Here is a 16,860-nt window from a genome sequence, read left to right as displayed (position 1 = left end):
TAAAGACACTAAACAGCCCAACACTCCTTCTTATAAATAAATTTTAGGTAAATGCAAGTAATATATGTCACTAGAAGTTATTTCTTCTGGAAGATGTGTAACTTGTATTTATTAAATACACCAAGGCAGAGCAGGGCTTCTGCCTGGCACAACTCTAGGATGCCATTCATACAGATAACAATGTGAACGGAGCTCTCTGAAGCTGGACAAAGCAGCCACCCTGCAATGTAAGCCAAGACCTTCCATTTAAACCTTCTGTGAACCAGTACTTACATCCAGCTCTAGGGGTGGGGGAATGCTATTGATGATATTATAGAACACTTTCTGAATCAGCAGAGAAATTAAACTATATGTAGTAGAGTTTTAGTGTTAAGTGCATGCCAGTGTATTCTAATTATTTGAGAGTAATTAATTCATATGGTGAACAAAGTAACTCTAATACCTGAATACTTGATGAACTGGGACATACTGTTCCATAAACATAGCATATGGGCAGCACAGCATTTCACATATTCTCTGCTAGAACCGTTGTCCAAATTTACCATTTCAATCTCTTAAAATTTGTTTGGATTACCTGACTGAACCATGCATTTTAAAACATTGATGTGATAAGATAATATCTGTATGTAACTTTGAGCCACAATTAAAGATAGAAAACAAGAAAAATAATGAATGTAGGAAGAAACAGAAATTTTGTGTTAACTTTGGGTGTTACTTTTGAAGAGTCATACACTACTTTAAGGACATTACCCTCACATTTTACATCTAGCAGAATGAGCTAATTATGAAATGTATGCGTCAAAGAATTCAATTTCAGGCTTGACTTTATTTTGAAGATTAATTTTTTACTTTATCATTGTTACAGGCAGTTCAGTGGTCAGCCAATCTGAATGTTACTCATTGTTCAGCGATGTATGAAGTATATTTAATCAATGTGAAGAAAGTAATATTAAACTATTATCAGCAGCCTCAAATATTCTAAACATCTCAAAAGAAAGGTCAAGAGGTAATATGGCTGCTAATAATATGAGAAACAATGTGTTTAACTCATTCTTTACATCAGAGCTCTTCAATGATCTATGATGCCTTTTGTCATAAAACAAAATGAAAATACAGCAGGCAATTTTTCTCCGATGTTGGAGAAAATATTGGCTATTGGGAAATTTTTATCCCAATAATAAGGTAAGCTAAAGTGTGAATAAATGTTTTTCTAGGGTGATAAACTTTTAAAATGTTATTCCAAGGAAGACTATAAATTATACAAAGTTATACTTTTGAGAACTATATTTGTTCATTAAATATTCTAAAGATTTAAACATAATCGTGCATAATTTAACTTAAATAAGGAGTTACAAAATTATATTTAAGAAGGATGTTGAGTTCAATTATTTCAAGACACATTTATGAAACTCAAACAAAAACGCTAATTCAAATATACATTGATCATAGAATTTTTAAAAATAGAACTTTTAAAAAATCAGAGCTACTCATTTCCAATCCATTATCTTCTAAATCAGCAGAGTTCAAATCAAATTCCTGACGAAGAAACTAAATGAGTCCTAGTCTCTATTTTCATCTTCAAATATCAATATGAGAGCCCTTTTGCTAAATAAATACAGAATTCCCACAGAAAAACATCCATAATTAAGAACACAAAAATCTGTACAAACTAGAAAGTGTATTTAATAAGTATGAACAAGTTGTTCTTACTGCGTTTTCCGTCCAGGTGAGATATCTGGACCAAGGATAGTAACGGATCTGTTTTTATTATTGTCTCCATTCCGCAAAACTCTGAGTCGCACAGGGGCATATGGCTCTGTTGTCTTACAGATGGGTTTCTTCATGGGAGGACTGCTTGGAACAAGCAGTCCTTGTATTGGCCAATCAAACTCCTTCAGAAAGAAATCACAAAAACATAATAATAAATATAGAAGAAGGGTCATGTCTGGATTTTAAAAAATATTAAACACAGTTTATACCTTTAATCTCTCATTCATTCAACAAAAATGTATTGGGGTACCTAAGATGCTCCAGACAATTCTAATTAATGTTTTATTTGAAGAGGAAAGATAATTATTTTTAAAATTTCTGTAACAACCTGTGTTATGCTGCAAGATGAATGATTTATTCCCTCTCAGAGAAACATCATTCTTGAAAAATAGAACCAAATGAACTTGGAATATTTTTGCTTACATGTTAAATATCTTTAATCAGTGTGAAGAAGGAATGTGACAAAAGTGGTTTTAAAATGGCCTGAAATAATACCACCTTAAACTAGATCTAATTGGCAAAAAAGGAATATATTTGGAGAATATTGCAAAAATAAAATAAAATAATGAACATAAACACATTTCACGTTTCAGTTGTAGAATTCAGTTACTTTTTAATTCAGTTTGTATCTATTCATCCATAAAATCATTTATTGATTAATTCATGTATTCTTCAAATATTTTTGAATGTTTACCATATATTCTAGGCATGACATTATGCACCAAAAATAAAACTATGAACCACACAAGATACTCTTCCTCGAATAATTTATAGCAGGTCTTCAGAAACTTACCTAAATATAGATTGGCAATGACAATAGTGTAAGTATGACGACAGGTTACAGGTGTGATGGGACCACATAGGGAGGAGAACCTAACTCAGAAATGTCGTAGAACTGAGTCCTGAAGCCTTCATAGGAGTTAATGCAGTAAAGGATGGGTAAAAAGAGGGATATAGTAGGTTTATCAGACTTGAGGATTAATAGAATATGATGCTGGGGCAATAAAAGGAGGCAAGGGGGCTTCCAGGTTCACAGTTTGGGTAACTGGGTGGGTGGTATTGCTGTTCACAGAGATAGACACTTGTGTGTGAAAGAAGAGTAAATGCAGGAAAGGATGATCAGTGATGATGCTGGGCAAGGTCCAAGTTTGTTCTTTCTTTCTCTTTTTTTTTTTTCTACTTTCATAAACCATGGTTCTGGCATCTCCTGTTAATCTGCAATGACCATCCTGTAAAATATCACTACTGCATGTAAGTGTAGATCTGCTTTTGTTTCTCTTCAGTTTGTCAGTTTGTCTTTCCCTTCATAGTAGTGTACTGCCTTGATTATAATATATTTTTATTTGGTAAGTCTTGATAACTGGTAGGGCAAATATGCTCACCATTTTTTTTCTTTTTTGGGAATTGGCTCTTGTTGGCCCTTTGTTATTTCATATACATTTAAGAATAAGTTTGGTTAGTTTTTTAAAAGTCTATTTGGGATATAAGTGCTCTATATTAGGTTAATAAATTTATATTTTGTTAATATTTTTTCTTGAATTTGTGTTAAATCATATAAAGCTCTTTTTCCTTCATTTACTGAGATTTGCCTATATGACTAAACTCTCATCACTTATGTGTTAATTACATTAATTTTTAAAAATTTAAACTAATATTGCCTTCCTGGATAAATCAAAATTGCTCATGATGTATGACACTTGTTATAAATTGTCAAATTAAATGTGCTAATATTTTCTTTAAGATTTTTGAATGTACATTCATAAATGAAATTAACATGTAATTTCCATTTGTTCCCTTCCTCAAGGTTTGGTATGAACCTTCTGCTAGCCTCACGAAATGAACTGGAAAGTATTGCTTCTTGTGAGAAACACACTCACCCACCCAAACCCAAAGAATGGACGTACAGGCACAACATCCCACTGCTGTTAAGACTCCTGCCACAATTATAAGAGATGTAAGGATTGAAGCTACCATGCCTTTCCATTTTCCAAACCAACCTTCTACCCAACACGTAAATGGGTCGTCAATTCCAGCATTCTCTGCCAGTTTACTGGCTAGAGTTGTCAGCCCTTATAAAGTTTTTGTGATGGTGCCATCTGGGGCAGTATTGTTAAGAATGAAAGTACAACATTTTCCACCCAGCATAACACATACGTCTCCTTTTGCTGCTAGTATCATGTCTTAATGCAAGCCTGTTTCCCAGGCCACTCAGCTGGTGGCATCAAACTGGCTAACCATCCCTTTGAGGGCATTCCAAGTATAACTGATGAATCTCTGTTGATTACAATAGATGTAGTTATTCCAATTCACACTCTTAATAGTTGACCACCAGAAGAGTGCTGACTCAAACCCAGCAGGTATTTGGTTTCGGGCCTTAAATTTATTAGGCGACCCCCTAGGGACTCCTATCAAGTCAACTTATGTATTGGGATCAAAAGAATTTGTTAAATCTCTCCGGTTTCGGTGGCCATGTGTATTTTCAGGTATCTTGTGGAATGCCAGGGTGAATGGAATGGCCAATTAGACTAAAGCACAAGTTCTGGTCCAATTGGATGGTAACAGGTTATGGAGGTTCCTTTTCCCACAATATCACCAGCCCGGGGTATATGGAGAGCTGAATAATTGCCATTGCTTGACTAACCAGTGACGTTTAGGATGTAGGTACAAGTTGGGAGTTCTCCCACAGGCTTACAGAATTCTGCCCCCTGCCTAGAGAGGCAAGAAGAGTGGTTCATATTCCCTACAGAGAATGAGGGGATTGCTCTGGGATCCGACCTCTGCAACGTGGGAAAGAGCAATCACAGAGTCTTATAGGTCTCATTTCCCCAAGCATCCTTATCCTGGTATAGAGCCAACATGCAATGCATTCCTTTAGGATCAATATTCCATCCTAGGGGAAACAGAACCACCTGTGCCTGGGGTCGTCCTGCAGCAACACACATAGCAGTTACTCTTGTTGAGGGCTTGTACCAAAAATTTGACCCATTTGACCCAGGCATTCACATCCCTGTACCCTGTCTCAATTTCTAAGGTTTGCCTTAAATCCTTTACCTCAATTATTTTTACCCTTTTAGGGTCATTATTTGGTAAAGTGTTTATTAGGGTCTGGGTTTGGAGTAGTCCCAGACAAATGGCAGGTTGAGTTCTTGATTAGTTTGGGAACAAATCACCCTAGGGGGTCTTTCCCTGTGTTGACAGCCCGTAACCCATATACCTGAGATGCTACTTTTGGTTCTTGGTCTAGAACAGCTGGATTGTGAATGGTGATAAGTATAGGACTGCATTCTAAATTCTGGTAGTTATTTGGCAGGGAGACCTTGGCCCCTTGGACACATGTAGTTTATTCTTCAAGGGTCTCCAGTTCGGAGTTACTTACCCTATGTTACTGTCCAACCCTGAAATTGGGTAGTCCATCATATGTCATCCCAGCTGGGGCAGGGTAATACCCTACTGTAACTTGTATCTGGTTCAGGGCAAAGATATTTATCTGCCTGTGAGAGCCATCTCTGATTTTCTAAATTCTCACAAGGTAAAACCTGGCAGGCATCAAATCTTATAGTCTGGGATGCTACCGTCTTCGTTACATTAATTACCAACCTGATTGGGTAGGGAGTAGGCCCCTGCCAGTTTCCATTTTGACCTTGTCTTCTTTGTATAGCAGCCCATCCCAGCCATACTAACTTCCAGAAATGGAACCAGCCCATGTTTGTTGTTTGTTCGTTTGGTTGGTTGGTTTTTTTTTGAGACGGAGTCCCACTCTGTTGCCAGGCTGGAGTGCAATGGCGCGATCTCAGCTCACTGCAACCTTTGCCTCCCAGGTTCAAGCAATTCTCCTGCCTCAGCCTCCTGAATAGCTGGGATTACAGGTATGCACCACCACACCCAGCTAAGTTTTGTATTTTTAGTAGAGATGGGGTTTCACCATGTTGGTCAGGCTGGTCTCGAACTCCTGACATCGTGATCCGTCCGCCTCGGCCTCCCAAAGTGCTGGGATTACAGGCATAAGCCACTGTGCCTGGCCTCATGTTTTCTTTTTACATTTTTCTCAGAGTTAACTTTAAGGGTTCCACAGGTGACCCATGCACTGGTCTTTTTCCCTCCCTTCTGGGGTCTCTTTTACCAGTCCCTTGACTGGACTATAGTGAGTCCACCACATTCAGCTGTTTGCACAGTGGTCTCAGTGGTTAGGAACACTAGACAGGGACCTTCCCAGTTTAGGTGGAGCTTGTCTTCTTTCCAAGTCTTAATCAGCACCAAGTCACCAGGCTGGAAGTGGTGAACCATGAATTTAAGAGGCAGAGTTTGAGTCAGAAGTCGTTTTAACCTGAGGGATGACAGGGTGGAGGATATGGCCAGTATATAATTTCTTAAAAATTGGTCCTTGGTTTCCATAGTAGGAAGATCTGTAGCCCTGACCAAATATGCGAGTCCATATAATAAGTCATAGACGGACAATCCCAAGTCTTTTCTTGGGGCTGTCCTAATCCTAAGGAGTGCTAATGGGAGACATTTGGTTCAAAGCATTTTAGTTTCTACGATTAGTTTGGTGATATGCTTTTTGAGAGTTTGATTTATTCTTTCTACCTTTCCAGAGGAAGGGGGATGCCAAGGGGTGTGATAATCCCTTCTAATTTGTAAACCTTCCATAATTTCCCTTAACACCCTTGAGGTACCTTCCTTCCTAAGCTCATGCAGTTCAAAGAAATCACTCTCTTCTAACAAAAGGCAGCCTGAAAGTTGAGGTTGTAAATCACAGATAAACAGCTTAAGCACAGAAAGGGAGAGGGGAAGACTCCTGGGTTATCACCAAACTTCACATTCATACAGTGGGCTCCAGTAAAAACAGTGGGCCTTAATAAGCACATTCCTTTCCCTTTAGGCACACTAAGGGAAGCTAAACGCAGACTGGGGGAAGATGCCTGGGGCTGGAAGATGTCTGGGAACAGACACAGAAACTCTCCCTCCCAGATAAGCGACACAAAGGAATATTTTATGGTGATATGTAGGTTCTAATAGTCAATTTTTAATTAATCCCTCCATTACTGGTTGGAGATCTTTTCTCCCTTCAATAGCAATGGGATATTGCTCCTGCAAACTACTTCTCATGGTTGTTTTAGTTCAATCTGTAAGGGTGTGATTTTTAACCCTCCCCTGTTGCCTTCCCCAACCCACACAAGGGGATTAATTTTTCTTTCCTCCTCCTCTATTAGGAGGCCCATCATTACCTTTATTTGTCTTTCCTCTATTCCTAATCCTAAACCCAATCTCACAACTATGTTTTTGTTAGTTCCTGCTTCAAAAACATGTAAGAGTGACCCCTCAATTTGTTGTGGTTCCACTTAACATTTTCTTGAATATCAGAACGTCAAATCCCTCCCCTCTTACCCCTGATACTGCCAATTTTCCCTTAGAGAGTTCTGTATCCCTTGGTTGGTGAATTAGGGAGGAGCGAGCCACCCCAGTATTAACCCAAAATGTCACTTTTTCTCCCTCAGGTCCCACCTTCAAATTTATCAAGAGTTCCTGGTGGGACCTACTCAGAAGGAACCTCTGACTCCCCCAGTCCTCATCAACGGTCATGAGGGAGATCACCTTTTCTTCCATTCAGGACATTCTCTCTAAAAATGCCCAGGCTTTCCACACTTGTAACATCCACTCACAGTCTTAGGAGCTTTTGCTGCCTTTCCCTTCCTTCTCTGTGTCGAAATCTATCATTCCCTTGTCTCCTTCGAGGGAGATCTTGATATAACCTTTTTCTGACTACCTCTTCCACAGTGGAAACCATGATTTTCACTTTTTGTTTCTGCTTCTCTGCCTCTCTCCTTACAAAGACCTTCTGAGCTTCCCTCAGTAATTCCTCAATCGGTTTTTCATTCCATCCATCAATCTTCTGCAGTTTCTATTTTATCTTCCTTATGTAGCTCCCCAACCCTTCTGCAGCCTTACTGACAGCTGCCCCCGGTGGACTTACAGCCTCTCAGGAAAAAAACAACAAAACCTTTAACGGTTATCTCATCCATTTACCCTTCCATAACCTGAATCCTTTCTACCACCTGCTGACAAACAGCTACTTTGCTGTAGGCAACCCATTACTCCTCAAGCAGCCTGATCCTAAACTCTCCTCCACATCCCTTTCTCACTTGCATCCACCAGTTTCCGGGCTCTGTCCCTCCTCAGTGGCCTCATTGCACCCTTTCCCTGCACCTCCTTGTTGCTTGAACCTCAAGAACCTTCCCCGAGCCCTGTCAACCTCTCCACATCCTCTCACTTCCTCTTGTACTCTTCCTTCCTTTTACATTATTTTTCTCCCCAGTCTCACCTTCTGTGTCTCTCTTTGATCTCTGTCTTTTCCAGTCTCTCTCTCGTTCATTTTTCTTCTTCTTCTCTCTCTCTCTCTATCATCTCCTGTTTCCTTTCTCCCTAACACTCAGTTTCTTCTTCTTTCTCTCTCTGGGCACGAGCCAAGCCGTGCTGTGCCCTGGCTCCCTCCTGTCTGTCTGCAAAGACGGACAGCTCTGCTGAAACGACAAAGATTCAGCAGCAGCTTTTATCAACAGTTTTTAGCAGCCAGCTCTCACACACAGCTGTGCAGCTGGCTCTCCCCTGCCTTCAGGGTCAGCAGCTTAACTCCTTCTCTCCCTCTCTGGCCCTCTACATTTGCTGTTTCCTCCCCTTTCTCTTTCTGATTTCCTTTCTTACTTTATCCCTTTTTTCCTTTCTTCTTTGAGGGGGAACATGGGGGCTAATTACTTGATCCAGCAGAGAGCATAACCCATCTCTTCTTGTGAAGATTGGGTTTTATTATTCACATAGAGAATTAAAGCTTGGCACGCCCAATCCTCATCTGAGCCAATCTTAGGCCAAAAGACCAAAGGCATATTAACGGGGTCTTTGGGCCAGATAAAACAGCAATACTTTATCATTTTTTTGTTTTTCCTTATCCATGGTTTGGGGGTTATTTCCCCAAGCCTGTAACATGCTTCCCAATGAATTATCTGTGGGAATGTTGGAGGGGGCCACGTTGGCTCCCTCCTTCCTTTGTTCCCTAGGCCTAGAATTTTTGCTTCCCATTTTCAGCTGGTCCTCATATCTGAGTTTTCCTGTGTACTCAACCCCCTTATTGGAGGTTTCTTTTACACCCTGTGAGTCAACTGCTTTGTCTGTCTGCAGCTGTTTCCTTCGTGGGATAATGGAACCACAGATTGGGACTCCACACTTGCTTTGTATCTACGATACATCTCAGACACACATCCTCGACCTCTGAAAATGCCCAACCACCAAGGCAGTACTTATAGTCCTATTTTCCTAAATAGTCCAATAACCTAAATAGTCCAAAGTCTTGCAAGATCAGGTGTCTGGTGAGCAGGCACATCCAGGGCAGTCACAACAGGTAATTTATCTCTCACCACACAAGTCCCTCTCCCAGTTCCTCACTGGTTGAGAACTATGGGGTTAAAATCTTCCTGAATGTCGCCTAAGTTTCATTATTCCCCTTATAAGGTTATAAACAGTCCCCTTCCCCTCTTAAGTTTCAATTTCCCAATAATGAAACTTTCTTCTCTTTAATGAGCTGACCCCACCTCTACATTTTGTTTGCTTATTGTGACCTTCTAGGTGCATGAGCTGAGCAGTTTGTTGCATTTGCAGGCTGGCTGCCAGTACTTGATTTATCATGTCTTGAAAATGGACCATTTAAAATGTTTTTTTACACTTCTTTTCTTATATTCTGAAATATTTGTTTCCTATGTTTAGTAGAATTTGTCAGTAAAACTATTAGATCATGAAATTATTTCTGTGTGGAAATTTTGACTACTGATTCTATTTTTTCTATGGTTATTGGACTATTTAAGCTTTCTGTCTCTTCTTGGGTCCATTTTGTTACATTACTTTTGTCCAGAAATTTGGCCATTTTATTTATTTAAGCTACTATATTTATTAGCACAAAGTTACTTGTAATATTCTTTTGTGATCTTCTGAATCTCAGTTTCTATATTCATATCTTTTATTCTTGAAACTGGCCCAATTATCCCATAGAACTTATGTTAATTGTTTCTCTTGAATAAACATAGAAATTGACCCTTCCAGTCTTGAAACTTGAGAAAGTTACATTTGTCTTATCTGAGTTCCTTTCTCAGGAAGCCAACCATCAGGCCTCCCAGATAGCATCAAGGAACTAAAACATACCAGATCACTGTATCTGGACAATGAGATGCCAGACCCCCAGTTGTTATGATTGCCTAACTAACCACCTGCTTCCTGTTGACAAACCCCTCTTCTTTACCTTTCCCTAGTTCCTGTTTTTCCATACATGGTTGTGTTTCTTTCCTGCTATATAAACCCCTAATTTTAATTGGCCAGGGAAATAGATCTGAAACTGATCTCCTATCTCCTTGGCTGCAGCCCACTTAAATGAGATTAAAGCCTTCTTGCCTGGCAATATTGGTTGTCTCAGTGATTGGCTTTCTGTGTGGCAAGCAGCAGGACCTAGACTGAACCCCTGGAGTTTTGGTAATATTTTTAATATTATTTTTTATCTTAATCAGTTTTGCCAATTATATCGATTTTATTAATATTTTCAAAGAACCTAAATTTGACTTTGATGACTCTGGTTTATATGAATCATCTATTGCATCAGTTTCTGCTCTTACAATTTACTGTTTCTTTCCTTCTAATTCTTTGACTTCATTCTGTCACCATTGGCAGAAAAGATACTTATCTTATTAATTTTTAGCCTCTTTTCCATTTTAATATAAGCATTTAAGGCTATAAATTTCCTTCAAGTATGCTTTAGCTGAATCTCACACCTTTTGCTTTGATTCTAAATGTTTCCTTTTTAAAATTTTCATTATGCTTTCTTCTTCGTCTCACAAGTTAGTTAAAATATCTTTGTAAATTTCTAATATATGGTCTTATAAAATTATTTTAGCTATTTATTTTTAACTTAATCCATCAGTTAAATGTGCTTGCATTATTAGACTATATCAAGGACCCTATATTAAGGACCCAACTACTTTTCATCACCCCTCATTCATACCATCCTGGTCCAAGAAATTATTTCTTCTCAGTTAGAGATTGCAAAAGCCTTCCGACTGCTTATTCCTGTTTCTACCTCAGCCCATTTTACTCTATTGTCATAATGATCCTATTTATCCTTAAGTCACAGCATATCACTCCTTTGCTCCAGACCCTCCCATGGCTTTCCATCTCAGACTAAGAGCCAAAGGCCTTATAATGACATGGAAGGCCCTGCATGATCAGTACCCCCTATTTTCTCTCTGACCTTATCTCCTGCTGCCCTCTCCTTCACTCACACTGCTTCTGTCATATTTTACCTCAATGTCCCTTAAACACATCATCTCAGTTGTTTACATTTCCTGGCATGCTATTTTCCTAGAGATCTGCTTGTTCTTCAGGTCTTTACTCAAATATAACCTCGACGAAGCCTTCCCTAGTCAATCCAAAATTTCCAAAGCTAGTAATTTTTTAAATTTTAAAAATTTTGGAAATTCACTAGTAGTTCCAAAATTTTTAAAAGCTAGGACAACATACATTATTATATTAACTTACATTCCCTGAAAAGTTTTTGAATCTTGCAATTATGTTGTAGAAAGTGTTTTAAATAAATTATAAACAAAATCTGAAAACTGTGAAGATTACTGAAAAAGCATCTAATCATGATGCACAAATTTGTGAGATGAGTGCATAAATACCATTAATTGCATTTAATTAGGAGAAAAGCAGTATAAATAAGTGTTTAAAAATCAGATGAGCAGAATGATTTCAGTTTAAGTGTTTTTTCCTTTATATTTTTACTAGAATATTTTGCTTGGTAAATATGTTAACAACAGTGACAAACAATAAGGGTGACTTAACACAATTTTAAATAAGAAAAATTTGAACTAAAGAAGCTTCATTTTATTCCTAAACCTCACTGAGAACCTTTCACCAGTACAGAAATAATATTGCAAAGGGTAGATGATCAAGTGTTTATTTAGATAAGTGTCTGCTATCTATGAATGGAGCAACATGGTGCTGTTTTTTCTTATTATGGTTACTGAGAATAAATTATCAAAGGTTGTGACAACTTCATTGTATATTTTTATTTGAAATTGGCCTGTTATATAAAGGGAAGTAGTGGGATGGAGTCATATAACTTCAATAAGTATGTTTGGGATTTGTCTGTAACTATTCTATAGCGGAGATATTGAACAATTTAGTTGACGGAGAAAATCAACTTTTATACTAGTTTCAGTCATAAAAGATCATGAAGCAAGGGTTGGGTAGGTGAGAGAGATGGTGAGGGAATCTCATTAGAAAATTACTGTTGCATTGAAGTCTTGGTGTAAAATAGCTAATATATCTCTTTCTTTCTGAACCATGGCAGGGAAAGGCAAAAGAAACAAGATTCTCCTTCATGGTTTGTCTGTGATACATGTCGATTCATAGATTCAGGATGTGTAACTGTTCTTTTCAATATCCCAAGTATGCTATACTTCTGATGAACATATCTGAAGTGTGCTGTCTTAGCTCCTAGCTATTTCTACATTTTCTCACTTCCAACTTGTCCCATGACAAGTGGTAGCATCTGCAGACATTGGCTTTGGCACTACTGAAGCACTGCTGTCTTTGGATGGCTTCTTTTACTTTCCAATTAGATGAAGGAAGCCCAAGAGTCTTCTCTTTTTAATGTGAGGCATCACAGAAATCCAATTAAATGAGATTAAAACATTAACTTGGGTTTCAAAACTTTACAAATGTTAACTACTACTGTCGGTTCTTCCTTTAAGCTGCTTTAATTCTTGTTCTGGTGTTTCAGGCACTTTCATTCTGTCCTTCATAGACATAGAGAAATATGGCGTTGGGATAATGAAGGACAACAAAAAGTATAGATATGTAATTAAACTGACTGGAGTGCTGGTTCTTCTCCCTCCATTTTCTCAGTTGGAATTCTTATGTTCCCATTCATGTCTTTATTGGTTTTCTCTGTGTTCACACTGCTCTATGTCACAGCTCCACAGTTGGGAGACCCTAGACGAGCTGTGGTGCTCCCTCTTAAATGGATCATTCTTCTTTTTTTTTTCATCTCTCTCTCATAACAGAGAGAGGATGTGTTCGTTTTGGGAGTCCAGCTCTTAACCAGCAGTCTAAATTTCGTAGCTATATTAGTCCTTTTTTATCTATTTGCTATTAACAATATAATATATTCTTCAATGTTCTCTCCTGAGCCTTCCCACGTCTCCTTCCCCCACCACCCCCCTTTATTCTGGTAGCTATTTATTATCATCTCTCAACAGAGTAATAAACTTTTAGCTTTGTTCTGTCTGGCATGGCCTGTCCAAATGGATATATTTTAATTTAGATATTTTAAAATAACTATCCAACAGCTCATTCCAAAATCTTACATCTTTTTAAACTTACTTTTTACCACAATTTCTTCCTTGAATATGAAAATACATTGCTCCTTACCTTTAAGTGTTTAGAAGCACAATTTCTCAATTCACAACTTTTCCCCCATAGAGTAAGAAAATAACTTGAGTTCCTCTAATTTTTTTCCAATGAACTTAGTCACAAAAGAAACCAAAAGAATTTATTAATGTTGGTTTTCAATAAGGCTTTACCATATTTAAAAAATACTGATATCCTTAGATATATTAAATGCTATTTGTTCATAAAAATATTATCAATTGCCTTTTAGTATGAATAATATTTAAAAGTGAGGACAGCATGAAATCAGTTCTCAAAGCAGCTGTCACCACTGAGAGATACATAGTTTTTGGTATTAATGCAGTCTGAGACATTACCAAGATAATTCCATATTTCTATATTGTTCATACTTTCTTAGCCATCATTCTATTTTGAAAATTTCTTGTCAAGGAACTAACAGGAGAATTGGAGTCTCACTCAGGGTGTTGTTTGTTCGATGGTTTTCCTAGATTTAGTATTTTTACTTAATTTTCAGGCCCATTTGGACAATCAGCCCAGCTGATCTTTCTTCATAGTGACTATATGACTAAATATTCTGGAACACCAAACTTTTTCTGTGAGTTTCTTCTCTCTCCCTTCCTTCTCCTTTATTCATCAACTCTGTGTCCTTCCTTTTCTGGTTTCTTCCTTGTTGACTCATAGCTTATACTTCTTAATCTGTAAGCTTCACGAACTTAGGAACCATGTCTATCTCCTTCCTTGCTCTGTCTGCATTGCTTAAATATATAATAAATAATGGTTAGATAAATAGTAAAGTTGGAAACTTAAATCTGGTATAAAATTATTATTTATGCTTATAGTACCCAAAGTATTCTGAATGCCACAATATGAGTGTCACATTTCCTAATCACGGTTTATTTATATGGAAAGCTTTCCAACCAAAATATGAATTGCATTTAACTGTTCACTGAAATAGAGTTTGTTCTGCTAAAAAAAAAAATCAATTGCCTGGAAATAGGACTGGAAGAAAATATGGTTCCTTCAAATAAGATGGATTCAGACTTTAAGTGAAATACACTGTACTTAATTTTAAAAGAGCTATCTGAGTTTCCCTGTTTGGTAAGTATTCTCTTCTCTTCCTCAGACATTTCAATAAGTAGGAGGACCATTAGACTGAGTCATTTTGAAATACATAGTCAACTTGTCTATGTTTAGCTACTGTAGTGCCTTAGCTCTTTCCTTTCGGTTTACAAGTAAAGGACAGAATTTTGTTGGGGTACAGTAACTTATCTGCTCCACACAAAAGCTACTGTTCTGTTTGAATAGCCTAGAGAACTTTGGAGTAGTTTGTATTCATGCCTAAGATCATGTAATTGTCAAATCAGAGACCATCAACAAAAACGTCTTTTTTTTTTTTTTTTTTGAGACGAAGTCTCATTCAGTCTCCCAGGTTGGAGTGCAGTAGCACAATCTCAGCTCACTGCAACCTCTGCCTCCCAGGTTCAAGCGATTCTCCTGCCTCAGCCTCCTGAGTAGCTGGGACTACAGGCATCTGCCAGTATGCCCGGCTAATTTTTGTATTTTTAGTAGAGACGGGGTTTCACCATGTTGGTCAGGCTGGTCTCCAACTCCTGACCCCATGATCTGCCCGCCTCAGCCTCCCAAAGTGTTGGGATTACAGGCGTGAGCCATCGCGCCCGGGCAAAAATGTCATTTTTAAAGTAAATATTAAAAGGAACTTTGTTCACTTAGGTTTTCTAATATAATTACCATTAATCACTTAAATCAATTAATTAACTGAATTACTTGTACTTTTATGCCAAGTTAAATATATATGTATATATATATGTATATATATATATATTGTATATATATATATATATGCACAATATTGGCCAGGTGCAGTGGCTCATGCCTGCAATCCTAGCACTTTGGGAAGCTGAGGTGGGTGCATCACTTGAGGTCAGGAGTTCAAGACCAATCTGACCAACATGGTGAAACCCTATCTCTACTAAAAATACAAAATTAGCCAGGCATGGTGGCACATGCATGTAATCCCAGCTACTTAGGAGGCAGAGGCAGGAGAATCGCTTGAACCCAGGAGGCAGAGGTTGCAATGAGCCAAGAAGGTGCCATTGTACTTCAGCCAGGGTAACGAGCGAAACTCCATCTCAAAAATCTATCTATCTATCTATCTATCATCTATCTATCTATCTTTCTACAGATAGACATGCACAATCTATGAAATTAGTAATAATTATAATTGTTTCTCTTTCCCTACATAAAAAAAGTATCTTCTTAGGAGGCAGCTCTGTTCACCACCCATCTATTAGGTGGGTGGGAAACTTGATATTCCAACTAGAAGTGTCCCAGTTTCTGCCTATTTAAAACAGCCTCTTTTTTGTTCGTTTTTTAGCTCTGTCCTTTTGACTACCTATTCAATCAAATTGAAGTTTCAAACTTCTTAACAGGACTGTTGTTTCCTTTCAGAGATACACTTTTCCCCCTGAAGATGGTTTCTGAGTTCATATGAAAGCTCAATAAATCATATACCATTGGGAAAGAGGTCCATGGTGTCCATATGTAGGTACTAGATGTCCTGGATTCTCAGAGGCCTCTAAGGACATTCCTCTTGCCCTATTTGGCTACTAGGCAACCTGCTGGCACCTGCTTACCACCAGCAGAGGTGTACGTTATCCTGCCTGATCTCTGGTTTTAGCCTCATCCTCCTTGAACCTCTGTAGAAAAATCGGTGCAATTCAGTCTTTTCTGGGCTCATGCTGGGCCTCCTTGTCTCTCCACGCCACCCCTTCATGCTTGGCTCCATGTTGGCCCTCAAACCGAATTTCAAACATATTAATTCATCCAGCCACTGGCTTAGGCTGCCCACCACAATGCTTCTGCTATTTTGAATAACTCTTTTTCTCTTTTAAGAAAACTCAGTTTTCCAGACTGTTGCTTCACTACAGTCTAAGTTTAAGAACATCTTTAAGGGCCAAAACAATGACTTCTTGGCTTCAGACTCCATCTATTCATGATCAAAAGTGCTGCGACTCATTGATTCAATCAGTAAGAAAGCACAGGGGATCATGATTTTTAAGAGGAAAGAATAAAAACTTGGTTGAGACCAGAAAATATGATGAATTAGACAAGTTGATTGACTCTCTGCTGTAAACAACTAAAAAGTCAGGATACATTATTTCTAAAATATCTTTTAGACTGTGCCATTGACCTAGAAATAAAATATTACATACTAGAGATCCAGAGAGATAAGCAGAATGCTCACCCTAGCTTTTATCTGGATGGAATTTGGTCTTGCAGGGGAAGGGCTCAGGACACAAATTCCAAAGGTCAGCCAAGAAAGGAAATCTAAACAGGAGACCATCTCCCTTCATAAAACAAGAATCACAATAGGCTAAATTTCACTGAAAAGGTAAACCATAAATAATACTTTTCCAGGATGTTGCAAGTAAAACAGACTATCTCAAACATTGTCACTGTGTGAAGAAAAATAATCACTGAGGATTCATATCACAGGTTGATCCTTGGAGTTTAAATAATATTAGACAAAGATGAAGAGAAAATTAATAAACTGGAAGAAAAATGTCTGAAAATATGATGCAAAAATGCATCATAAAGATACAAAGAGATGAAAAATATTAGAGG

The 16,860-nt window shown here is 38.0% G+C and overlaps 1 protein-coding gene across 13 annotated transcripts in view; it reads right to left on the bottom strand.

The window, feature by feature from the left end:
* DCDC1 (doublecortin domain containing 1) overlaps positions 1-16,860 on the bottom strand; it is a 514,242-nt gene that overhangs the window by 73,241 nt on the left and 424,141 nt on the right. For all 13 annotated transcript variants that reach the window (XM_054524533.1, XM_054524542.1, XM_054524537.1 and 10 more), the window contains one exon: positions 1,711-1,892. In XM_054524533.1, the coding sequence (XP_054380508.1) occupies positions 1,711-1,892 (182 nt within the window). The remainder of the gene's footprint in view (positions 1-1,710; positions 1,893-16,860) is intronic.

Source organism: Pongo abelii, chromosome 9 (assembly GCF_028885655.2).
Source record: "Pongo abelii isolate AG06213 chromosome 9, NHGRI_mPonAbe1-v2.0_pri, whole genome shotgun sequence".
NCBI lineage: Eukaryota > Metazoa > Chordata > Mammalia > Primates > Hominidae > Pongo > Pongo abelii.
Note: the sequence above shows the minus strand (reverse complement) of the source record. Positions and strands in the feature narration are given on the sequence as shown.